The sequence below is a fragment of the Gouania willdenowi genome, chromosome 11 (genome assembly GCF_900634775.1).
Source record: "Gouania willdenowi chromosome 11, fGouWil2.1, whole genome shotgun sequence".
NCBI lineage: Eukaryota > Metazoa > Chordata > Actinopteri > Blenniiformes > Gobiesocidae > Gouania > Gouania willdenowi.
Window position 1 is genome coordinate 7,098,046 of NC_041054.1, and position 25,801 is coordinate 7,123,846.

Genomic DNA, 25,801 nt, shown 5'->3' on the forward strand with positions numbered 1-25,801 from the left:
GTATGTAATGGTAAAGGGTCGCTCACGTGGTCAAAATGTGGCAAACAATAGTGAAAAAGGGCAAAAATGTGGAACAAAACGAGGCAAAATTGGGGAAAAAAGGAAACAAGTGGTATTTATTAAGCAAAGGCTGGCGTATTGAGATGAAAAGTGGCCAACAGAAAAATCAGAGAAAGCACAAAAATTTGATGTCAAAAAGAACTTGCAAAAATGGACAAGAAATGGGAAAAAAAGGGATATTTATTGGCAAAAAGAGCTGAAGTCTGAAAAAAGTGTACAAAAGAAGTTGCAAAATGGCCAAAGGAAATGGGTCAGAAGGGGTTAAAAAGTTTCCCCCTTTTAAGGTTTTCTGGGGGAATATTAATTAAATTCAAACCTAAAAAAGCCACCTGTTGAGCATCGCTGACTTTCTATTAATGTAGTGCACTGGTCTGGACTGGAAATGCCTGAATTTTTAGTCCTAATCCACCACTGGTTTCAGCTAAAATACGTTAGTGCTGCTGATGTTTTTATGTAGATGGAGCATTTTGGTTTTTACGGGACTTCAACTGAATCAAACCAAATTGTTTCTTTGTATATTTTCAGATGTTTGTAAAAAAAAAATAAGTTTTATAAAGAAGTATATATTATATTGTAAGTGTATTGTTCTGAGAAATAAATCAGCCTTTTTGCCTTTACTCACACTTTGCTCCTCAGCTGAATGTGTCGACTGTTCACTCACTGTCTAGTTGATTGACCTTACGCCAGGGGTGTCAAACATATTTTAGTTCAAGGGCCAAACAGACCAGTTTGATCTTAAGTGGGCTGCAAAACGAGCAATTTCAACATTATTCTGCCCCATAAATATATGTAAAGTATTGGAACTTACAGACAATATCCAATGTTTACATTTCCTTGAGTTTGTGACCAATTTTTGTCCAATTTAGGAAACATTTCTGGAGTAATTTTAATAAAATTGCAGGATTCCAGAAAAGATAAACATTTCTATTAAAAATTACTGGCATCAGGTGATAAAAGCGTGGGAAAAATGTGCACTCATTAGTAAATATTGTGGATATTCATTGGTATTTCGACATGTTTTCTGTAATTCTGACTTTATCCTGTGGGTCAAATTTAATGCTCTAAAGTGCTGGATTTGCCCCCCCCTGGCCTTGAATTCAACACATGCCAGAGAAGAACTTTTGGAAGGGATCCAGATCAATATACGGATTCTGGATCAGTTTAAAAAAAATCCTTCTCATTATAGGCAAAATTTAAAAAAAATGTACATTTTGGTTCATTTAATCAGATCTTTTTTTTTAAATTTGACTCAGTAAATCACATAATTCCATTCTATTGGTTCCTACAAGCCATTTAGAGACTTAAATTAATGCAACATACATACATGTGTGTTTTGGGACTGTGGGCGAAACACACACACACACAGGTACAGGGAGAACATGCAACACCCTCACAGAAAGATGTCAGGGTTCACTGTGGATTCAGGGCAACAGCTGCACCAAATACGTACATTAAATCTAACTTTTAGCAGCACTCGTGTAATTCTTTGTGTAATAACAGAAAACACAAAGGCGGATATCCAGTTTAAATCAAATTTTAATATCCTTAGATCTCATTTGTTGTTGCACATCTGCACGATGAGTCCTAAAGATGAATGAGTTTAGTTATTGTGTCACTAAGCCTCATACAGATGCTGAGGTTTGCAAACCTCCATCAAAGCCTACAGATGTTAAAGGGACGGAGCACATACATCATTAGTCAGTAGTCAGAGTGAATAATAGCAAAACGTTTTTGTTATGTTGCATTGTGGGTAATTCAGGCGCCAGATTCTTTTGAAATCTTGTGCATGAGTCACAAACGAAACTATTTAAGAGGAAATAACTTTACCAGGTTTTTCACTTGGATTCTTTATTATTGGATCAGATTTTACAAAACATATGAGGTCAGTGCTCACGTTACGCTCGCCGCGCAAATAATCATCCAGTAAGAAACACATAAAAACACCATTTTACAATAATTATATGTACAAATATATATTGTATGCATATTCAAACACGCACACACACACGTTGGGGGAACACAATGTGACAAAAGTGTGTTATGTGCATTCGCTTTGGACGCTTTGTAGCATCCTTTGACATTTGTCTCTTCACAGCTTATAAATTCTGTTAATATTACTTTAAACCGGGGGGAAAAATAATGAATTCTGATCTGTGTGTATGATTTTTCGACAACAACCAACACAGGTAGTGGATAAGTGTTTCAACGGTAAGGTTTAGGACAGCCTCGCCTGCACAACGCTTCACAGTGCGATGGCAGAGTGCAAAAAAAAAAAAAAGAAGAATGCATCCGACGGTTCGTTAAGCTTTGGGAGGTTTAAGAAGATTCTCGCCCCTAAAAACCAAACCAAATCTATGGAAAACTCTTTGGCCTCTGGAGAAAATACCTGCTACAGCAACCACTGTCACTACACTGTCCACCATGTTTCCTCCACATTTATCAGCCTTCCACAGGAAAGTGAAACTTCCACACATTTATGTTGCATCTAAAAAACAACAAAGACGACCCCCTGATCTCATAATACTGCCTGTAAACACCGGCGTATTCCTCTAGTTTCCTGTACGCTTGCATAATGACCGAGGGAAAGACAAGTTCTGAGGCGTTTAGAGATCAAAAAAAAAAAAATTGCTGTTTTCTCCCACATTAGAAAAAGTTACACGAGTGTGTGTGTCTGAGGCTCCAGTGACTGTTTGTTTGGACGCTCATCGTGACGCTTTCGTCGAGAGCCGGCGTCACACGCTCAGCAGCCAGAAGAAGAAGAAGATGGCCACGAACAGGAAGAGGGAGTCCTGCCAGTTGTCGTTGCCGTTGTTGGGATTTCCGTTGCCTTGGTGATCGGCGGCATATTGGTCTGGTAGCGGAGCAGAAAGATCAAAAACCACCGTGTCACATCACAGGGGAAGGAAAACGTGTATGATGACTTTAGACACAAACATGGAAGCTACAGAAGATACACCTGATAATTACTAGTTAACATGTCTTAAAAAGGGTTTAACTTACCTTGAATTATTCCATATTCCATAATTTGTTATTTAGCTCATCTAAATTAGGATTAGCTAACCTGGACTTTGATCAGGCTCATTTTAGGAACTACAGGAACTGGCCTATCTAAACTGGAGAGCTGAGCTTAAATAAACCTGACTTTGAAGAACCATACTGTCTACATAAGAGAACGCTGCTTTTGCTTTAATTAACTGAGTTTAACAGAACTGGTTTCATCCAGACTGAATTTTGGAAGACTTCGGTTCAATAATCAGGGCCCGGTTTTTCAAAAGGTTTAATCCGGATAAATGGATCTGGATTTGGTAATCCTATTATTTGCTATCCATGATCACGTAATCTGTCTTACTTTTGAGTCAAAGCAACATCAGATTGGATAAATCTGATCCAGATAGAAACTATTCAGGATCACCAAAGCTGGATAATCAGTGCTCATTTCAGTAAACAGGAAGTACAACAAGGACCTAATTAGGAACTATTTCTGATTTGGATTAGTTTTGGATTTCAAAATAATGAATACATTTGATATCTTGTCGGCTATACTGCATGATCTATATATAGTATTATTTGACACACTTTTAAAGTTTCATTACATTTTCAGAATCAACCCTTCTGATGGGATCAGTTTAATCCAGATTTATTTTTAATCCCAATACAACTAAAATTTCTGAAAAACCCAAAATAAAGGTTTGATTCAGATCAAAACCAAGATTAGATTATGTGATCTAAACCGATTACGTAATCAGTTTTTCTTTTGAAAAACCTATTTTCGAGATTTGATCCAATCCGTTTTCCAACGGATGATTAAACGCTGGGACTAAATCCTGATCCTTGTTTTGTTGTGTTACTGTGTTTAATAAAAAGGCCATAAGGCTTTATCACCTGCTCTGTGGAACGGATCGTTGGCGTTGATGACCGTGGTGAAGAAGCCGAAGGGGAACGCGCCGATCCCAAAGGACATGTGGAAGCCCGTGTCACCGAACCCCTGGAACATCTGGGCAGGAGGAGAAGAGTTCAAATCAGACAGAGCGTCATGTTGTGATACCTTAAAAAGAACTCACCCCCCCTCTGCTCTCAGGCTCCGTCCTCTGTCCCTGGGGTCGAGGAGGAGTTTTCAATCTGGACGTCAGAGGAAAACAGAAAATGATCACAGCACTAATACAGACATAGCTAAGAATGGAGAGGGTGGGGGTGGGGGCCGTACCGGGGGTCCTCCTGGCTGGAGCTCCCTCTGCCGTACAGTGGGATGACTTTCTCTCTGCTGATTTCTGCTTTGCACACGGGACACTGCTGCCTGCTGGGCCGAGTCTCCAACCACTGAGAGAAGTAGCAGAATGTGTGACATCATCAATCGCCTGCACACCATTGGTTCTCAGCTGGTCTGGTTTCATACAGTAATGACTCCTTTAATGGCAGCAGTAACTTCAACCAGGAGAAATGCTCAAATTGTCCAAAAAAAAAACAAGAAGTAAAGAAAAAGACGGTGAATTTGAACATGATCTAATAGAGCAGTGGTTCTCAATCTTTGCAGCCTGTGACCCCCAAAATAAAGATGCCAGAGACAGGGGACTGGGAGTGTGACAATATCTCGATACGGCGATATATCACAATATTTTTTTTGCACACTTTTTTTTTTTATTATTTTCAAAACTTTTTCTGTTTTTTCACTAAAATGTGCAGGTACGTCTTCAAGGAAATGTTGTCACTGTTTATTGAAGGAACCAATATATTGTTTACTGGAATATTTCACTATAATGGTGTCACTGGTAAGAAAGACCCTATTTTTTGTTTACAGAAAGCACTATTGGAGATACTTATTCATTTACATTGGTATGTTGACACTTACAGTATTTACAGAAATGTTGCAACTGTATCCATCTATAAGGAGAAATAAAGGGGGGAGATTTTTGGGGTCCATCCATAAAGTCAGCAAAATGATGATTCATCGTTCTATGAATCTGTAATAACCACATTTATTTATTTATCTGAATAATATCCACTGTTATACAGGAAGTTTATTATTATTTGCACCATAGTATATAGTCATCTTAAAGATGAAAATAATTGTTTTAATCAGAAATAAAATGAGTTAAAAGTGACCAAACATGGTGGAAAAGGTGGTGAAATGGAATTTTAAAAACTACAGAATTTAGTAAAAAATTGCAAATTAGAATGGCCAAAAACAGACAGAAAAAGTGTTAAAAAGGTTGAGTGAGTATCAGGAGATAATGAGAATAGAAGTGCATTATTAGCACTTCTAAGCTGTGCTAAATCAGCCGACAGGTGCAGCTTCTACTGTTTACATCACAGAGCTGTAGTGGAACACAAACACCAGTGTTTAGAACGTACGGATTAGACGTGCACGGGGGGGGGGGGGGGTGACGGAGCACATTCCAGCAGCTAGCAAAGCATTAAGCTTTTTTTACCTTTTTATGGCACAAGGGGAGAAAACATAAATTCCACTTAGAAAGACCTCAACACAAGTTTTCTGGAGGTCACTGGCACCATTAGTCCCATAATGGGAGTTAAAACAACATTAAAATATAAAATAAAGAAAAATAATGTTTTTTGACATTTTTCCAAAAAGAATATGACCATCATTTTGTATGCAAACATTTTCTAAACATTAGGTCATAACTAGTGATAAATGAAGGTCAGTTCAAACACATTTAAACAAGTGCAAATATCGAGTTATTTATTAACTCATTATTTTATTAACCATATAACTAATAAAAGATTATTTATTTGAATGTTATTTACTAGTTTGGTGACTATTTGTTTTATTTCAAAGGTTTAAACTGTCACGTTTTAAAAATACGAGAACAAAATTAACTAGATGTTGACTTGTTTATCTTGTTATTTGTTTGTCTGATTATCCAAAAGGCAAAATTTTAAAAAGTTATTAAAATAAAGGAGGACCAGTTTTGTGACTTCTCCCTCCGGATCCTTTCAGGGACTGAACTTGATGAATTAATAAAGTTAGCTGTAAGATGAGAGGAGATGTAATCTAATTAATGAGTCTACTCACCTGATGAAGGCAGGGCCAGCTGCAGAAAACACAAAGAAAACACACATTATTGTACATTCTCACAACAATTTCATGTTCAATATCAAATTAATACCTCTACTGTTCATTTCTAGCTTAGAATGTTGAAAGGACTTTAGGACGTACATGAGAAACTCCTGATATTCATCCATGAAGGCATCTTAAAACCACAAATTTCACTTGAGAACAAAAGCGAACAGAGCAGAAACGTGAGTTCTGAGATTTCCAAAGATGCTTTTCAGAGAAAGTATCTCCAAACACGTGAGAAAACCTGTTGGACCAAAACTGCAGATCACTGTGTCACCCATAGAGCATGACAGAACCATGATTCTATCTGGCTTTCACACATGTTACACACACAACAGACTCATCTACAGGTCTTTGGTTTGAATAGAAAGTCTTTAAAGCTCAAAACGTCTCATGTTGCCTAATTGTTTCTGTTTAAACCCACGCTTGATGACAAAGGAACACTGCAGCAGGTGAACTGATGCCAGGAGCACATGCACATGGTTTCATCATCATCATCATCAGAGTGACTTCAGAGCTAGTCTGCACATTGCATCAGTGATAATCACACAGGAGGCCTGAGTCACTGTTGACCTGTTTCTATTGGAAACTGACACCTGTCGTGCTCATTGGTTCACATAATAACCAACAAGAATTTGCAAAAACAGGAGCAAATATCCCATTGTGTATTGTTTTGAATAAGAATAAAAAATGCACCAATTATGCTTTAATATGTACATTTTAAAATGTAAAGTTAAATAAACTATAATAAACTTTCTACAAAAGTAGTGTATATTATCCTAATCGAATATCAAAGTAAGAAATTTCAAGGAAAACAATACAACAAACCCTAAAATGAACTGAAACAACCATTAATCACCTGTGACACTGGTTCCTTTTGCTACTTTTTATTCTTTAAAACCCTGTAGAACTAACTAAATAATCAGAGGCACATGACAAAATTAAAGGTTATTGTACAAGTGAAAATATTACATGGTGGATACTATAAGTAACATAACAAAGCAAAATATAATGCTGTATAATTAATTAATGTGTGTTAATGAGCAACTCAAGGCTGCAACATCAGTATCGTATCGGAAGCATCCTTAGATACACATTGGGACAGCCCTAGAAACTACAGCCATAAGTTCATACTGTTGATAGTTTTATCTCAACATTTAAATCTCATTACAGAGTAAAAAGCTGAGCAGGTGAAAAGAGATCTATCATCTGCTACTCATGTCTGAATACTGACATAAATGCACTAATAAGACCACTATGGTCTACAGAAGCCTCTGAGTGTCCCTCGAAACACCTCCTGACTTTTACTACAGATCATCACACTGACCTCAATCCTCCACGGCTCACCTCTAATCTCACATTATCCTGTGAACAGTCAGTCAACGCTCACATATACTAGGGACGTGACGATTCACTCACCTCCCGATACGATTCGATTCACGATACTGGGTTCGATATGATTCTCTCACGATTTATTTTACAAAATGAGACTGTAGATAAATGATGACTGAAAAATATTCATTTTTTCTTTCTTCAAAAATAAAAATACTTTACTATTTTCTTTTGTCTTTCATTGTCAAAAGAATCCCTTCATAAACTATGAAAAACAATGCAATTTATTTAAAAATAAATCCTGAATGAAATAAATAAAGAAATAGTACAAATGAAGAAGAAGCCTATTCATTTAAATTCTGGCTCGACAGTAAACCATGTAAAACTGCATAATAGTTACTTTTCTTTTTAAAAGTGTAAATGAAAATGTATTTTGTGCCTTAACAATTGGACTTTAAAACAAATCCCCTTGGGGAAGCCATAATGCTTCCACACTTCTGATTTAAAACACGGTGGCGCATCCTAAATTTCAAATTCTAAATAGGTAACACCCTTTGCTGTAAAAAAAACATATATTTTTTTAAGTACTGCGGTTCAATCTCAGAGTATCATTGTGAACCTTGACACCTTTGAATCAATTTTTAACTGCCTCACGATTAATCTTTACATCCCTAGGGCCTAGTCACACAGTCACAAGTCTGTAGTGTGGCTTGTTTAGGGGATGGTCTGGGTTATGTATCTAATTGAAATAAATAAATAAATAAATAAATATTGTTATAGGTGATATTGTAATTTTCTATATTGCCAAAACAGAAATTACGATATATCTCGACTCACGATATATTGCCCAGGCCTAATTCACACGCAGTAAACTTAGCAATGACCATCTAGTCAGCAGTGAATCTGTGGTGCTTCAAAACTCTCTATTATCTTATTAAATCTGTTGTTCCCCAATGATTATAAATGACACTATGAAATTATCTGCTTACGAGCACTGGATCTTCTCTAAAAACAAGGCACAGAATGTGTTCATTCCACTAGAGTACAGAGGAATAAGCCTAGGCATGCCATTAAACTACTAAAAACAAGTTTATTAAGTAATTATGCCCAGTCTGTAACTGTTTGAATCCCTTGCAGCACTCACTCACTCACTTCCCCACACAAATGTAATGTCTCTAAATAAGAACGTATTATGTCACCCGTGCCATGACTGGAGCCACTGACCTGATGACTACCTGTAGAAAAAACACTTATTGTTTATAAAAAAAAAATAAAAAATAAACCCTTAAAACAGACCATTTAATTCAAAAAGACCAGTTTTTTTGTACGTCAGGTTCACTAAAGATCAATGAGCAGCTGAGACATTAGTAAATGTGTGACAGAGTGAGGTACACTGTGTGTGTGTGTTCAGCAAATAGACTTTGCAATAAGATGAAAGATCTATGGAGTTATTAATAAATCTGTTATTAGACTAGCTACAATCTGAACCAAATTAAACAGCAGAATCCACCGCACTGTTACAGACACATGGCCACTGCACCCATTCAATATACTGATCAATCGTGACGATATAGAACCACCTGCGCCTTAAGATCTAAACGCCCTGACTGATCCATGATGAGCATGAACTACATATGAATCAGTGTCAGAGAAACAGATCCTTAAAGTCCAACAGGTCAGTGAACTCCAAACAGAAATATGTGAGCACCGTACAAATTATTCACCACTTTTTCAGATAATAATAATAAAAAAATCTTCATTTCATTTAAGTCTTTTACAGCAAGCCAACAACAATAACATCAAAAAGACATGATGGTAAAAAGGCCAAAATATCAGACATACATAAAATAAAAGGCTTAGATTCCAATACGGTGTTTCTTTGGAAACAATATGGCTGTTGACACACAAAAACACTTCGATACTAGGAGATACTGATATGAAAAGAGTAAGTATTGATATAGGATATTGTTCCAATACCAGAAAAAAAAAAACTAAATAACAGTATTGGACGGCATCTAAAATCTTGATATAAGTCCTTTGATATTTAATTTGTCTTTACTGGACTCATTAAGGTTATTTTTTCAGGGTCTTCCAATTTATTTTTTATTTATACTATTCAATTGTAAAATATGCTTAGGTTAAAACTTCAAAAAATTAAAGTAGTGGTTATTTTACACCTAAACATTTTTATCTATTCATGTTTTTATTGGATTTATTGAGGTGATTCAGGCTCTTCTAATTTATTTATCCAAATTATCAATATTTATTTTATTCAATTGTAGAATATTCTTATATTGAAGGTTTAAATCTGTGTAACTCATTAGTTAATAATAAATGGAAATGTCGTCTATTTTATAGATGTGATCGAGTTCTGAAAATACTGATGCCTTGGTTTTGAAATCCTTTCCTGATTCCTGTAGCTGTGGTGGTCACACTGTTATTAGATAATCAAAGCATGTTTTCACTAGATTCTCATTAATAACTACATCTTAAAAAAGCCTGTTCAACATGACACCCAAGTCAGCCAAAGCATGGAATAATGTGGTATTCCTAAATGACAACAACCTGAGATCACACAGCAATAAAACATCTTAGTTTTGATATCAAACAGAGCCTGAGACCTAAATAAATCCTAAATAAGGTCCCACTCAGTCATATTCACTAGTATTTGGCACTATAATAGTGCATTGTAAACGGATTTCTGATTATTTGACTTGTCTGGTCATGTGCGATTTAAGTCCTGTCATTACACAACAACAACAACAACAACAACAACAACAATAACAATAACAATAACGTGTAACTGCTTTTCCGCTCGTACCAGAACAAGTGTCCACACATACTGATGACAGCGTCCCGGGCCGTGTCCAGGCAGATGTTGCACTCGAAGCTGGCCCGGTCCGGCTCTCTCTCCGGGCCGTTGCTGCTGCCGCCCGTCCCTCCGCGCTCGTCACTGCTCTCCCCAGCCGGGAATCCTCCTCTGCTGGCCGCCCCTCCGTCAATCGAGGACCGGGGATCTGCGGCCGCCATGACGCGGGCTTACTGTGCGTGTAAAGCACGAGAAACCACTTAGTAGTGACGAGCAAACGTTAGCTTCGAGATGTCAGCCAACAGCTACGGGTTCGTGCTACTATAAGTGAAAAGACAACTTCCGTTTCCGGTAGAAGTACGAAACAAGGGGCGGGGCAAAAGAGCCGCGCCCTCAAAACAACAACTTCAAAACTATTACTACTACTACTACGAAAAATAATGACACAATTTAATACTATTTAATGTATCAATGCGAGCCTTTATCAAACGTTTTATTTTTTGTTTAATTACGGGTTCAACAAATGCAACACGCAGCATTTAATAGATTGTCCCACTTTAGCAAGTACCTACCTAATCTACAAAACCCATGTCTCCTTTACGGTGATAATGAGGGCAAAATATAATATGATAAATATCTAAAAATCTATTCATTCAGTCTGGCTTTTATGTAGTACTTTATGACTTTTATGATTTTTAAAATTTTTTAGGGTTCTTAATTTATTTTGATTATTTGTTTTTCAATGCTAATTTTAATGTTTTGTATTGTATATTTATATTGTATCTTATATTTCTGACTCGTTCTTATTTTATAATCTTTTCAGTTATTTTTTATTAAATTATTTCTGTGTGCATTAGATTAGCCTTTAAACCTTTTTTTTTTTTTTTTTTAATCATTTTTAACTTTTGCCGATCACATAAGCAAATTTCTGTGAAGCACTTTGATCTACAATTCAATTGTAAGAAAGGTGCTATATACATACAGTTTGTTTGATTTATTTATTCATTTCATAAACGTTATTTTTATTGCATTTTAAAAGATTACTTTTATTTTCCTATATATTAAAATTGCATTCAAAGATAATAACTTTCACACACAAAAAAAAACTGTAAATTGCATACATTTATTAAAGTGTTAGTATAAAAGCGTGACTTGTCAAAAAAGGAATTTATAAATATAGTCGTTCACCAATAGTGTTGCTAAAATAAATAAAATAAATTACAATAAAGACACACGGAAATTGTTATTACTTAAAAATGCGAATGTTTTTCTTTATTTCCTAATTTTCCCCCGCTGATTAATATTGTTTTGTTATCAACATGATTCTGTAAATCCACCCGGAACAGTTCTTACCGTCTTTAGATCCACACGGACTTTTATTACATACGCACTGCAGCGTGTTTACATCGCGCATGGTGCTGTATGCTCTGAATTCTAGATTAAATTAAAAACTAAAATGTACTGATGTAACGATTTTGTGGACATTAACTAACGGGTAATTTAACTTGCAGCCAGAATGAAGATCAAGCGACAGAAACAAGCGAAGAAAACCACCAGCTTTTACAAATACAACTTCGGCTTCAGGGAACCGTATCAGATCCTCATCGACGGAACTTTCTGCCAGGCGGCTCTGAAGAACAAGATCCAGATCAAGGAGCAGATGCCCAAGTACCTGATGGGAGAGATCCAGCTGTGCACCACCAGGTGAGTGGAGACCAACACCTGGAAACATCTGCCTGTGCTGACGAAAATGTTCATTAGAAAAATAATAATAATAATAAATACAAAAAACATTCAGTAAATCTCGTTGAAAACAACTCAGCCCTGTCTTTAAGTAACAATTTAAAACCTTAAAGTTTGTTTAAAAATGCTTTTTTTTTTTTTAATTTATTGTATATTGTTGTGTTTTTATTTAATTTAGATTATTGTTTTTTTTTTTTTTCTTTCAGTACATACATTTTATATAATTTATTTATTTCGATCCGATCGAGGGATTCTCAACTGGTGGGTCGCGGACCTGTACTTGGTGGGTCGTGGAGAGCTGATCGAAAATAAATAGATACTTGTCTTTTATTTTGAAAGAAACTTTCCTTTTGACAGACAGGCTGTGAAATGCATGTTGCACAGGAAAATATATAGATTTACGTTTTTTAAAAAGATTATTCATGTCTGTTTTCAACAGCTATTTTTGAAAAGCAAAATTTGGTTAGTTGAATTCTACAAAAAAAAGAAAAAAAAAAGTGGGTCACGATAATGATTGTGGGTCCCAGGGTGAGACCAGTTGAGAACTTAAAAACAGTTTAAAATAAAATAAATCAACATCAAGAAATAATGACAAAAATACAAAACAGTATCTTGCATCTTCGTATTATTACTCATGTTTACATTGATGTACAAGGCAGCATCTTTTTTTTTTGTCATGGTTTCTGTAATTATGTACAGTTACTGTATGTACATGTATATTTTAATTATCATTATTTCACTTTTCTTTTCTTTGTTTTTAATCTTTATGGTATCCAGTGTGGACAGTAAAATAGGAATTTAATTGTACAGGTAACTATGTTTCCTTACAGTGCACATGATAATAAACACATTGAATCTTTATTTAGCGTTCAACTTTTTCAACAACTTTTTACCAGACTTTTAAGCACCTCATCTATGTCCTGTTTAAACATTTGAAAAATGTTTGTTTTTTTACAGTTGTGCATTAAAGGAGCTGGAGACACTGGGAAATGATTTATACGGGGCAAAAATCATCTTGCAGAGGTTCCAGGTCAGGAGGTGTCCTCACTTTAAGGTGCCAGTCTCTGCGTCTGCGTGTCTGCTGTCCATGCTGGGAGACAACAACCCTCACCACTACTATGTTGCTACTCAGGTAAACACGGTGATAACAAATACACGCTGTCATGTTGATCTAATCTGATCAAATAACACGTTTTCTAAGTAAAGTCATATTTTATAATGAATCAAAAACTAAATTTAACTAATCACCTGCATGAATAACAAACGTAAAAGTGCAGTAGTCAAAAAAAACAGGAAATAAAGAAACATCGTTTGCCATCTAAATTTAAATCTAAATTCAGTGCACGTATGAAATAAACTAACAGGGAACAAGTATTTAATGAATAAATTACAACTTAAAAACTAAATGAATCTAATCACCTGTATAAAAACCAGTTAGTCAATGAGTTAATTAGTCAAAAATACAGGAAATAATGGAACATTATTTGCAATTTGTGGCAAAAAGCTTAAAAAAAAAAAAGGAAATTCAGTGCACATATGAAAGAAACTAACAGGAATTAAGTAACATCATGTTTCTTAATGCAAGTGTCATATTAAATTACAACTTAAAAAATAATAATCTAATCACCTGTATAAAAATCAATTATTTAATGACTAATAGTTAATTAGTCAAAAATACAGGAAATAAAGGAAGATTGTTTGCAATCTGTGGCAAAAATTCTGCAGGATTTCTCAGTGACCCAAGGCCTGAAGAAGATCCCTGGAGTTCCTCTGCTCTACATCATCCTCAACACCATCGTGTTGGACAAACCCAGCCAGGCGTCTCTGGACCACGTTCAGGCGGTCCAGCTGGGAGAACTGGTGAGTCCAGCGCAGCAGCAGAGCATCCGCACGCTGAAGGAGGAGCAGGGCATCGCGCCCAAGGACGGGGTGAGGAGAGGGAGGAAGAGGAAGAGGAAACAGAGCAACCCAAACCCGCTGAGTTGTCTGAAGAAGAAGAAGAAAAAGCAAGGCGTGCCCACACCACCACTGAAGAAGACGGAAGACGAGGGAAAGAAGAAGAGGAGTAGACGCACGAAACAAAAGACGGAGGGAGGAGACGGCATGGATGCTCCCATAGCTGCAAACACATAGAGCTATGGACATAGACTCATTGAATATGTTCTATTAATACATGTATTTTGTTTCATTTCCTCACTGAAGATGATAAATCTATACCTGGATAAACCACATTTCCTGATTTTAGTGAAATATTTACAACATTTCCAATGTTTTTAGTTTATTTGACATCAAATCATAAAGGCACATTTATGAAAAACCTCCTAAAAATACATCCTGGACGACAAAACAACATCACAATGAATACATTTAGTAGGAATAAATAAATAAATAAATAAATAAAGGCTCCTCCACAAGCTTTATAGAGATTGGAATAAATCTGCTGTGAATAATAATAACTGACTCGTTAACAAGCCCTTTTCTTTAAAAAAAAAAACATCTTGTTTTGTAAAGTGCAAACATGGTATAAGAAATAATAAGTACATTTGTATTTGTCGACCATGGCTATGGTTCATACCTCGTGCTTGTGTGTGCATTTACACTCTATTCACATATTTTACTTTTATTCTGATTCATCTCTACATTTAACATATAACATCTTTTTATTCAGCAATTTGAGATTTTATTATGAAAAGAGATTTACCAATAAAATCTATTATCCACTGCACATTATAAACTGAAGTTTACAACTTTAACTAGCTCAGCTATCAAACATGCTTTATAGCTTGTTAGCATCTGTGCAGTCATTTACACAAACCTGTATTTTTTTTTTTACTCTGTTGTCCCTGCAAGTCATATCTATATTTATATATCTGTGTACAACACATATTAAACAGTTTAAACATCTGATAAACATTGACAAATCACATCATCCAAGTGTATTTAAATGATCTTTTAACTTCACAGCTTCAGCGTTATTGATTGTTCTCACCACATCTTGGACCCATCCACAAGAGTTCATGTGGAGTGTTGATTAAAAACTCAATGTATTAGTTTAACACAAACTCTTCGCCTGATGTTTTAATTCTGATGGAGAAAAAAAATGTAGCTTCTGAGGAAAAAAATCCATCAAATGAGAGATTGTTTAGAGCTCCACAATCCATCATGTAATACCATAATAATGCTTAGGATTAGTCATCAAAACTCACCATACAATAAATAAATAAGACGGTGCCTCTAACTGCAGATAGGAGTTCTTTTTCAGATGATGTGGAATCGAGGGCCGGGCGTAGCCACGATGTCACTGTAGGGCTCCTCCTGAAGGAGCTCCACCGCCTGCTGCTTCTTCAGAACCAGGAAACTGTAGAACTTTGCAGCCGCTTGTTTACGGTTGTTGTTCCTGCACAGGTCGAGTAAACTGACGGACTGAGCTCCTGTTTTGTCCATCACACGCTGTTGGAGGTGAGAGGAAGATGGAAGTGATGTGATTTCCGTTGACATGCAGTAAGTTAAAGTGAAATAACCAAATGATTATCAAGCGCGTGTACCTGCAGGCCGTGAAGCATCTGCTGGGTTCTTTTGTTCCACCTTTTCTCCTCCTGGTCCTGATCTCCTCCCTGCTCCTCCTCCTCCTGACAGACAGGTATGGAAGAACCAGAGAGAACACACAATCTGTTATCCTCCTCACCAGTGTTGATTTTCATCACTAAAGGTTTTTTTGTGGACTAAATATCCAAAATATATGGATTTTTTCATTAACTAATACAAACAATATGATAAAGTTCACATGGCTCATGTTGTCTTACCCACTGATCACATCAAATCTATCTGTGTGTGTTTACAAACATTAATATTATAACATATCAGGTTGATAAATGGTGATACATTTCTTATTATTTTTTTATATATATAAACTGTATATGCTTTATATTTTATTTGACTATATCTGCACAATAATAAAGGAATAAAGGGGAGAGCTTTTTTGAGGCCCATCCATAAAGTCAGCAAAACGATGGTCCATTGTTCTATGAATCTGTGATAACCTCATTTAATCATTTATCGGAATAATATCCACTGTTATTGAGGAAGTTTATTACTATTTAGGCCATAGTACATAGTCATCTTAAAGATGTAAATCCTTGAAATGGGATTTTAAAAACCACAGAAATTGGTTAAAATTTGCAAATTAGAGTGGGCAGAAACAAACGTGGCAGAAATGGTTTAATAAGTAGGAACAATCAGTTTAAACTGGAAAATAATGACAATAATTAGTCAACATACACAACATTATGTGGGAAAAGTGGTGGAAATGGTTTATATAAACTTTATAAGTGCCAAAAATGGCTTGAAAGTGAAAAAAATGTGCAGAAAAAGCATTGAAATTGAATTTACCAAAAAGGCATTAAAAGGAGCAAAAATACGGCAAGAAAAAAATGATGAAAATATGTAAAGTTTGGTGTAGTTGCAGAAAAAGGGTAAAAATAAACAAAAATGGGCTCAAAAATACAAAAAAAAGGAAAAAACATTTTTTCTTGAAGGCATCTGGCAATCCCCTCCCAGTGTCTCGCGACCCAAAATGGGGTCCTGATCCCAAGGTTGAGAACCCGTGTAAAACTAGACTAGAACTGAAAGAATTCTTGACTAAATTTTGATCAAAACTATGTTGCATTTTCTTGAAAACACTGTGACTAAAACTGAATGAAAATGAACTCTGCTCCTCCACAGCACCATGGACAGCTCTGGATTGATTTAGTGTGTGAGGAGAAGGAGATGGTTTTCTGGACGACCCTACCTCTTCATCAGAGTCATCATCGTTCTTCTTCTTCTCCTTGTCAGCGAGCAGGTCCAGTTCTATCAGCTGGCTGATGGTGTTGGAGGTAAAATCCTCTCGAGGTAATTCCAAGGAGGTCGTTTCCAGCTGCTGGGACGCGTCCGTCGCTCTGGACTCCTGCGGTTCCAACTGGAGAACATGCAGTGTGAGTGAGTGTTACTGGTGGAGGTGAGACAGACAGAAGCTGGACACACCGGCTCCGCTTCCTGTGCTTTGCCCTTCAGGCCTTTCTGATTGGACGGTGACGCCATCATAGAATCTTCCAGCGTTGTCCTGCTTCCCTCCACAGCCGCAGTCTGCAGCAAACTGGCTTCCTCCATAATGGTTTGGTCTGCAGCACAAAAATATCAAACATTATAAAGAAATTGATCCATTAGAGCAGGGGTGTCAAACTCATTTTAGTTCAGGGGCCAAATACACTTCTACATATACATAAAATGCAAAATATGTAAGAAACTGACAATATCCGAGCAATAAGTGACACATATCAGTCCCAACAGGATCTTCATTTTGAATTTCCTAGATTTTGTGACCAATTTCTATTTAATTAAGGGAAATATTATGTAATAATTTCAGGAAAATTGAAGGATTTTGTAAAAATGTTGCGTTTTTTCAACATTTCAACGATAAAAATGACTGCAATCATGAGTGTTGAGCTTCATTTACACAATGATTCATGTTTTCTCTGTAATTTTTACTTTCTCCTGTGGACCGAATTAGATGGTCCAAAAGGCCGGATTTGGCCCCCGGGCCATGAGTTTGACACATGTGCATTAGACTGTACAACAACCTGAATGTATTTTCTATCTTTCCACATGCACTATTTATCCCCGTGCACCATTTATAGTATTTTTCCCCACTTACAAAACTGTTCTTTCATTTATTACATATTTATTTATTAATACAGTATGTATTAATGTATGTGTGCTGTTATTGTGTGCCATATTGTTTATTTATTTTTCCTGTAAATTATTACTTGGACTCATACTCATATACTGTGCTTCATTCATAGGTTTATTGTATATTGTTAAAATATTTTCCTTTCTGCATGGGGTATGTTCTATATTCTTCTACACTTTATCTCGAATTTCCCTGTTGTGGGATTAATGAAGTATTTTCTCATTTCTAATTTCTATAAAACATCACTTGAGAGCAGGAATGCCAACCAATTCTTTAAAAATTCTTTTGTGTGTTTTATTGATGAAATTGTTGAACATTCTTTATATAGATACAATAAATGTCTTAACAGGTTATTGTTGTTTTTTTAACCTGTACCATCACCACAATTACACATCTATCTACCTATGAAAGCAAGGATGGTCTGTGTGCGTGCGTGCGTGCGTGTGGAGCAAATATCTCCCCGACGCGGTGCGAGTTCGACCTGAAACTTGGTCAACGGGTTCCAAATACCCCAAGTGTGTGTATCTGTTATTTTGGAGTAATTTGGTCATTTCAAAATGTTTATTTTTATTTTATTTCACTTCTGGACGGCCCCGAAATGAAACCTATTCAACTTTTGACCTCAGGCTGTGAGGGGGCGCTAGCGCACCATCTATATCTATTTCACTGCATAGCTCCTCACACGAGCAAGAGTCACGTGTGCGGCCACTTCCTCCTCCACTATGCTATCGTTAGCTTCTCAAACACGGAGCTCTCTGAATACATCATTTTTAACCGTCAGCCACTGGTGAGTCTTTTGCAGACACGTTTCCCATTGTTTAAAACATATTACTGATGCTCAATAACGCGCTGTTTCACTAGAGTCGGTATTGACCTCAACCCGTTCAATACTCCATCTGGAAAACGGCTGATTCTCTGTGGTGCTGTGCATGGAAGCTAAGCTCTGACCACTCGGTTCGAAGGTAAAAAATGATTTTTGTTTTTTAAAAAAAGACAGCCGAATTGTAGATAATACTTTTATTTACTTACTCACTCATGTCGTTTGGAGCTTTACGTTTTGTTTTGCACAGTTTTGTTGTTTTTCTGATTGGCGCTACAATGTCTATGGAGTTTGGTTATCAGCGTCTCAAACATTTCACGGAACACACACACACGGTATTTATTTATTTAAAATACAAATATACTAAATGAGTAAAGTAAAACACAAAAAATGCACAAAGACAACTGAAAGAATTAAAAATACACTTGACTCCAAAAAATATACATTACAGAAAAATACAATGCGGGTGCTCGGAGGAGATGGATGTACAAAAACACACACACACGAGTCCCAGTATATGTAATTTCTCACCTGTTATATCTTTTGCATTTTCAACTTTTGGGACCTCCGGATTGTCCAGATCTTTAAGAAACTCATCCAGGCTGTCAGCCTCTCCCCCTTTCCTCCTCTTCCTCAGCTCATCAGGCACCAGTGGAGTCAGACATCTTGTAAACATCTGGAGAGAACATGAAGACAGTGTGATTCTTCTGTTGATATCAGACGTACAGTATATGATGTGATGTATGATTGTTCTAGACCTTCAGCAGCCGAGCGTTCCACAGAGGCTGAGCTGGCAGAGAGAAGAGCTTCTCCACCCCACCGGTCTCCTTCCACATCATCAGCTTCTTGGTGGGAGGAGCCAAATCCAGGGTGGTGACGATGTCGGAGTAGTCGGAAAGCTGCGCACGGATGGTTTTACTGTCCAGTTCTTTCACACTGTCCACAATCAGCTTCCTCTTACGCTTTGCTTTGGTTTCCTTCACTGAAGAACATAAAGATAGAAAAGAACATTTGTGAGGTAAACATGGTTTCTTCTGCCATGTCCTCCTTGCTGTGTTACCTGTGATGTCGATGGGCTCCAGGGCGAAGGTTTCCTGCTCGTTGTGGACCAAACTGGTCTGCTCCGTCTGGTCGGCCATGGTGGGAAGTGGTTCTGTTGGGCCTGAGTCTGGACTGTCAGGAGCTCCAGCTAAGATCACACACACACACACACACACACGTTTTCTGATTTTTCATATTAATGTATGATCTGCTTGTTGAAAATATTAGAACATGTATGATTCTGCAATTCAGTTTCAGTATTGTCGTACAAGCACAAATGTGCAATGACAATTAATTGATCTCATCTTTATCCTTGTCTCGCCTTTATCTAATCTTTATATCTTTATTATTCTTAATCCTGCCTTGTCTTGTTCTTAAAGTTTAACTTGTCTTGACTTAATCTTATCTTGTCCTTATCTTCTAAAATCTTAATATTTTGTTTAATTTTGTCTCGTCTCGTCTTGACATAACTTTTCTCTAATGTCATTCTTGTCTTAATCCTGCATTCTCATGCATAATCCTAATTTGGCTTCGTCTTTATCTTTTAATATCTTCTTAATGTTGTATTTAATTTTGACTAGTCTTGTTTTGACCTAGTTTTTCTCTAGTCTCTCATGTCAGTCTTGTCTTTTCATTTATTTTATTCATAATATTATTTAACACAAATTAAAGGAAAAACATTAAAGGTGCAAGGAGGGAAGTCAGCCCAAAGGACTTGTATAAGAGCTCCACCCCTTTCAATAAACACAAACAATTTAGAATAAGGGCCAACAATAAACACAATTAAAATGCACAATGAAACTTTGAATGCCTGAAGCTAACCTGAAAGTGCATCAAAGTCGTCATCGTCTCCGTGCTCCTGTGGCATCATGACGCTCCCTGTGATGGCTGGAGGGTCATCAAAGATCCCGCCTCCATCCTCGTTACTCAGCAGCTTGTCCACTGCACAGAAGGAGAAAACGCTTTTACATTTGATGCTTAAAGTTAAGACAAAACATGTTTTATCTTTTTTTTTTTTTTTTTTTTTTTTAGAAATCAGCTCCAACCCAGCATTCCTCCTTCATTGTTCCCCATGGGGACGTCTCCAAAGTCGTCCTTGTACTGGTCGTCATACTGTAGGTGATTGGATTTTTCAGGCATTTGATTGGTTCCAGCCTCTGCCTCCAGAAGCAGGTTGGAGGCTGAAGACGTCATGATGTCCACCTCGAAGGCGCTTTCCTCTCTCATCATCTCACGCTCGTCCATCCCGAAGTCGGCTGCAGAGCAGAGAAGTCTGGTGTCACTGTCCTGTCATCCGTTTAAATCCATCTTTGATGTTGTTTAGAGCAAGGGTTCTCAACCTTGGGGTCGCGAGACACTGGAATGGGGTCACCAGATGCCTTCAAGAAACTAGATTATATTTTTTTGAACAATTTGATCCCATTTTTGGATATTTTTACTCTTTTTCTGCAACTACACCAAACTTGTTGGATTTTAACCTATTTTCATCACTTTTTCTTGCCATATTTTTGCTCCTTTTAATGCGTTTTTGCTACATTACTCCAATATTTGCCTTTTCTGCACATTTTTCCACTTTTTATTCCATTTTTGGAATTTATAATTCCTTTCCAGCACTTTTCAAACCTAATGTCACCTTTAACGTATTTTCGCGTTATTTCATTTTCAATTTAACCACATTCACGATTTGTCATGCCCATTATTTGCCAGTTTAAACTATTTGTTCCTACTTTTTTCTTCCACTTTTAAGCCAAAATGCACACTGAACCCTTTTTACTGCTTTTTCTGTTTTTGGCCACTCTAATTTGCAACTTTTAACCAATTTCTGCGATTTTTAAAATCCCATTCCATCACCCTTTCTTCCATTTTTGTCATTTTAAATCCATTTTATTTCTGATTAAATCAAGGATTTACATCTTTAAAATGAATTTAGAGGTTTAGTAATCACAATTTCAACACGTTCTTACCAAAGTCATTGTCCTGCAGCAGGCTAAGGTTTCCCACCTCTTCTCTCATGGTGATCTCCTCCACCCTGCTTTGGTTCAGGTTGAACTGCTGAGCCACATCAATGTCACTGTAGATGATGATGGTGCATAATATCAACAGTTTAATAGGTTTTACAGATTCATGAAAATATTCCAATTCCAACTTAAAGGGATTTACTCTAAATCTGGAAGCGGCTGGTCGAAGTCGTGAAACTCCTCAGGCAGAGTGATGGCGTTGTATGCAGCCTCTCTGTTCTCCTCTGGTAGATCCACCACACCTGAAACAACACCAGAGCGTCCGTGTGCAACGCCATGCATGGGTGATTCTCTAGTGTATTGTAAGGGTGTAAGAAAAAAACCGAGATAAATATATCGCAATATTTCACTGCACGATTATCGTATCGGTACAAAAAATGTTCAAATCAATCTTTTTTTTTTTTAATGAAAATTTTTTTTAATTACAATAACATATGCATAGCACGTAAATGCCTGGTCACTAGGTGTCAGTGAACATATCACTTGTTTTTGATATTTACTTGTTCTTGCAAGGTTTTAAAAAATGAAATACATTTTATTTCATACCATTTTGTACTTGTAAAGATGAGATTTGTAATTATTGATATCACAATGTTTATCGTAATGTTTAGTATTGGAATATATCGTATTGTGACAATAGGTGTTTCTGAATTGCAGACTATACCTTTAACTCAGCTGTGGCATGGTTTCCTTATATTCTTCTATAAATTAAATTTAAAAAAAGGCTTTTTTCCACTCTGCACCTCTATGCAGAAATATGCTTTAAAAAACACTGGAAACAGTTAACAGACATGATTTCAGCCTTTTGGAAGAAAAAAATGACAAAATCTATTATATTTGTTGCACGCAGTCAAATTTTCATTAGTTTGAAAATCTTTGAAAACCTAAAACGTGGCCGAACACAGGGTGGTGTGTTTCATCAGGTTATCTCAAAAAAGATTCTAGAGGCTTAATTTACAGTAATTCAGGAATTATTATGACATCTTCACCCCTGTGTGGAAAAAAAATTCAAATGTCGGCGATGATTCACATTAAATTTGGACCAGAAGTCTCCCCAAGTTACTACTGCTCACAAAATGTGATGATTGGGATGTAATTTTCTCCCAATGGAAAACAGCCTCTTGTTTGATGAGATGTTTCCAACCTGGTCTGAAGGCCATCTTGATCTTGATGAAAGCCTCGTTACAGTCTGCCAGCAGATACTTGGCTTTCCTGTGGTAGATCCTCACCACGCCCAGCAGTAGATGACCTGATGTTCGCAGAGCCATTTTAACCTGAGACAAAAAGTACAAAAACTTTAAGTCGGTCTATATATTTTTGAGATGAAGTAGAAGGTGAAAGAAAAAAATAAAAATAAACTTTCACAAACAAAACTACTCATTTAATTTGCATGGGATGGAAGTGTTGTGTTTTCTACAACCTAAATTTCCAAAATGGGGTACGTAAATTGTCATAGGGGATACGTGAATACAAATTTAAAACGGTGATAACATTGGAAACTAGAATATAAATAGAGCAGTTAATGCTAATGCTAGGAATCAGAATAATTTTTTGTTGCCAAGTACATTTACATATACAAGGAATTTGTCTTGGTGTATTGGTGCGAAAGAAAAAACAAGGCTAAAATAACAAGTATTGAAATAAAATACAATATGAGAAGCATTTACCAACAAATAAAGGTTATTGCTATTGCTAATTAATGCTAGGCTAATGATAATGCTAGGTTAAAGTTAATACTAGGTCAATATTAATGGTAGGCTAATGCTAGGTTAATGTTATTGCTATGCTAAAGTTATTGCTGTTGCTAGGTTAATGCTATATTATGCTAATGCTAGATTATGCTAATAATAAGCTAATGCAGTGTGACGCAGGCCAGTGTCTTCATCCTCATTTGTATTTTCTTCAGGAAATGCAAAAAATCTAGTTATTATTCTATATATTGATCATATGACTCAAACTGTGGCTGAAATGGAGGACATTTTTTATCAAAACATGAAGATAAAGTTTCTAATTTGGAGACAAAAAAAAACGTTTGTTTCCTTCTTTCAGTAGATAAATATGACAATAGTGTAAGTTAGAGTAAAGTAAAGGGAATCTAATTTCAGGAGCCAATCAGAAGTGATTAAAGAATGAACATTTTAAGGTTTACAGGATGGGAACAAGTCTATGACCTCTGACCTTTGGGGAGATGATGCTCTCCACGCTGCTCTCCAGGTTGCACTCAAACACGTGAGCTTTGGTGAGTTTTTTGTCCCAGTGGGCCGCCAGCCAGATTTTGGCCAGCGGACCTCGTTTGCTGAGAACGAAGTGAGCATAAAACATCGTCTCTGTGTTTTCTCAGCACGGATGGAGAGGGAGGAGGGTGAGGAGGGAGGCCCCGGGCCTAAAGAGGAGAGAACACAAATCAAACACAGGAAAAATACATTCACAGATGATTGACATGTATTTATTCATCATCATGTAAAAGCTTTTTAAAACCAGATAATTACCAAAATGGTTATGACTTTTCTGAAGCAAAAGGCTTCTGCAATTAACTGTCTGTACCTTCTAATATCTACTGTAACCCCTGTTATAGATTTAGTTTAAAAACCATCCAGACGACAACTGCTTCACTATTTTGTCAGCCATCTTTGTATTCAGAACATTGATTAAAACAACTAATGGTGCTTTCTCCTTCTGCCACTTGATTGGTCCAACCCAATTCTATATTATAAGATTGTTCAAATATTTTTTTTATAACGAATAAAAAAATAAAATTAACATTTGCTTTTATTTTGAAATTCATACTATACTTAGACATAAGATCCAGACTACACAATAAAACTGAATAATATTGTCAGTTAACAAGTTAGTCACTTATAAGTTATTTGAAATCTGCTTAATAAAGTAATATAAATTTAAAGGAACCTAATATGTTTTAAATATGAAAAAAATTAGAATTTTGTTGTATTAACCTGGATAAAAAAATTTAACAAATGCAGATACATTGTGATTTGATATTTTAGTTAAAACAATTTCAAGCAGAATTATATTTAATTTTTTTTTTTTTTACTTTCGTAAGTTTTTTTTTTTTTTTTTGATCAGACATCCATTGAAGTTTACATCCAAAACAATCCTTCTACATGTTTCAACATCATCCTGCTAGAAACCTGCAAGCCCGTCACTGTTACTGATTTGTTTTCCTGTTGTTTGGTGTATATGGAGGTAGATTTGTGTCTTTATTATTCAAAAAATTATTATTTTTTTATTATTATTATTTGGGTCTAAAATAATATTATTTTTTTTGTTGCATTTTAACACATTTCTTTTATTGACAATATTTATTTCTGATTGACTTTTATGCGATTAAAAATTATTTAATTTTTTTAATTTTAAGACACAAACCTACCTCTATATGTGTATTACGTAAGACCTTCATTTAGTATTGAATGCGGAAAGATGTTAAAAAAAAAAAAAGAAAAGCTACGGCTTATAAAAAGCGCCTCTTGTAACCGTTAGCAACCAGCGCCACAACCGGAAGTCGGTCACCAGTTGACAAAGTCACATATCGAGCCAAGACAGCAGAAACGCCCCACAATGTCCAGACATTTGAGCTGTTTGCCTCTAAACACCACAACATGGCTCAAATAATCGTGCATTAATTTTAGAAAAAAACGTGCTAATATCCTGCTTAATAGACTCTATTGTGATCTAATGAGCATATTATATCCCGAGGATGAACGGGATTATTATTCACTGCAGTGGTCCTGATGGCAGGATTTTTTTGATGGATTAAACATGTTCTCTGTCTAATAAAACAGCTGGATTAACTCACCTTATTGCTGTTCTATAGCCGATCTGTTGATGGCACTGAGGGAATGTCTGTATTCCTCCAAAATAAACAAGTTGAGCCCCTTCCTCCTTCCCCATGCTGCAGTAGATGGTGTGAAACCTCTGCAGGATGAAATGATGCTGATGCTGATGAGAGACAGAGGAGCTGCCCCCCCCCCAAAAAAAATAAAATAAAAAAATAATAAAAAAAATACTGCTGCTGTTACAAACTCATCACTCACTCACTCACTCACCACCAGCAGTCGCACTGGTTTAACGTACTTCACATTTTACCATTTACAAATTAAACATGATTTTCTTTAAATGTTTAACTTTTGGTTGGTTTGTTAAAGACGATCAAGTAAGC

At 36.2% G+C, this 25,801-nt stretch overlaps 3 protein-coding genes across 4 annotated transcripts; 1 reads left to right on the plus strand and 2 right to left on the minus strand.

The window, feature by feature from the left end:
• Window positions 1-1,578: 1,578 nt before the first annotated feature.
• rnf5 (ring finger protein 5) lies at window positions 1,579-10,611 on the minus strand. The gene is made up of 6 exons (XM_028461872.1): window positions 10,287-10,611; window positions 6,089-6,107; window positions 4,265-4,377; window positions 4,122-4,179; window positions 3,943-4,054; window positions 1,579-2,911 (listed from the first exon to the last, which is right to left on the minus strand). Exons 1-6 carry the CDS (start codon window positions 10,493-10,495, stop codon window positions 2,793-2,795), a joined length of 630 nt encoding a protein of 209 aa, XP_028317673.1. The 5' UTR covers window positions 10,496-10,611; the 3' UTR covers window positions 1,579-2,792.
• Window positions 10,612-11,662: 1,051 nt separating this feature from the next.
• utp23 (UTP23 small subunit processome component) lies at window positions 11,663-14,248 on the plus strand. Its single transcript, XM_028461724.1, has 4 exons — window positions 11,663-11,689; window positions 11,786-11,978; window positions 12,975-13,149; window positions 13,743-14,248. Exons 2-4 carry the CDS (start codon window positions 11,791-11,793, stop codon window positions 14,148-14,150), a joined length of 771 nt encoding a protein of 256 aa, XP_028317525.1. The 5' UTR covers window positions 11,663-11,689; window positions 11,786-11,790; the 3' UTR covers window positions 14,151-14,248.
• A 36-nt stretch (window positions 14,249-14,284) lies between these two features.
• On the minus strand, window positions 14,285-25,594 carry LOC114472466 (double-strand-break repair protein rad21 homolog A-like). 2 transcript variants are annotated; one of them, XR_003675113.1, is made up of 15 exons: window positions 25,439-25,594; window positions 23,803-24,007; window positions 22,769-22,898; window positions 21,767-21,866; window positions 21,571-21,677; window positions 20,653-20,862; window positions 20,429-20,548; window positions 19,626-19,754; window positions 19,324-19,547; window positions 19,097-19,241; window positions 17,040-17,176; window positions 16,807-16,974; window positions 15,563-15,646; window positions 15,224-15,467; window positions 14,285-15,126 (listed from the first exon to the last, which is right to left on the minus strand). XR_003675113.1 is itself a non-coding variant. In XM_028461723.1 (14 exons), the coding sequence occupies exons 2-14, from the start codon at window positions 23,944-23,946 to the stop codon at window positions 15,276-15,278; spliced, it is 1,890 nt and encodes a 629-aa protein (XP_028317524.1). In that variant the 5' UTR covers window positions 23,947-24,007; window positions 25,439-25,594; the 3' UTR covers window positions 14,285-15,275. The 2 variants fall into 2 exon arrangements, 1 of the variants encoding a protein (XP_028317524.1); XM_028461723.1 differs by having other exon boundaries at window positions 14,285-15,467.
• Window positions 25,595-25,801: the final 207 nt, after the last annotated feature.

What these genes read in the sequence shown, in the direction of transcription:
- rnf5 (XM_028461872.1), bottom strand. Translation starts at nt 10,495, where the DNA reads ATGGCGGCCGCAGATCCCCGGTCCTCGATTGACGGAGGGGCGGCCAGC. An exon ending in TCCAGCCAGGAGGACCCCCG is followed by an intron (nt 4,180 to 4,264) that starts GTACGGCCCCCA and finishes TCTGACGTCCAG; the next exon opens with ATTGAAAACTCCTCCTCGAC. An exon ending in CGATCCGTTCCACAGAGCAG is followed by an intron (nt 2,912 to 3,942) that starts GTGATAAAGCCT and finishes CTCCGCTACCAG; the next exon opens with ACCAATATGCCGCCGATCAC.
- utp23 (XM_028461724.1), top strand. Translation starts at nt 11,791, where the DNA reads ATGAAGATCAAGCGACAGAAACAAGCGAAGAAAACCACCAGCTTTTAC. An exon ending in ATCCAGCTGTGCACCACCAG is followed by an intron (nt 11,979 to 12,974) that starts GTGAGTGGAGAC and finishes GTTTTTTTACAG; the next exon opens with TTGTGCATTAAAGGAGCTGG. An exon ending in ACTACTATGTTGCTACTCAG is followed by an intron (nt 13,150 to 13,742) that starts GTAAACACGGTG and finishes AAAATTCTGCAG; the next exon opens with GATTTCTCAGTGACCCAAGG.
- LOC114472466 (XM_028461723.1), bottom strand. Translation starts at nt 23,946, where the DNA reads ATGTTTTATGCTCACTTCGTTCTCAGCAAACGAGGTCCGCTGGCCAAA. An exon ending in AAATGCAAAAGATATAACAG is followed by an intron (nt 17,177 to 19,096) that starts GTGAGAAATTAC and finishes TTTGTGCTGCAG; the next exon opens with ACCAAACCATTATGGAGGAA. An exon ending in AGATGCTTCACGGCCTGCAG is followed by an intron (nt 15,468 to 15,562) that starts GTACACGCGCTT and finishes CACCTCCAACAG; the next exon opens with CGTGTGATGGACAAAACAGG.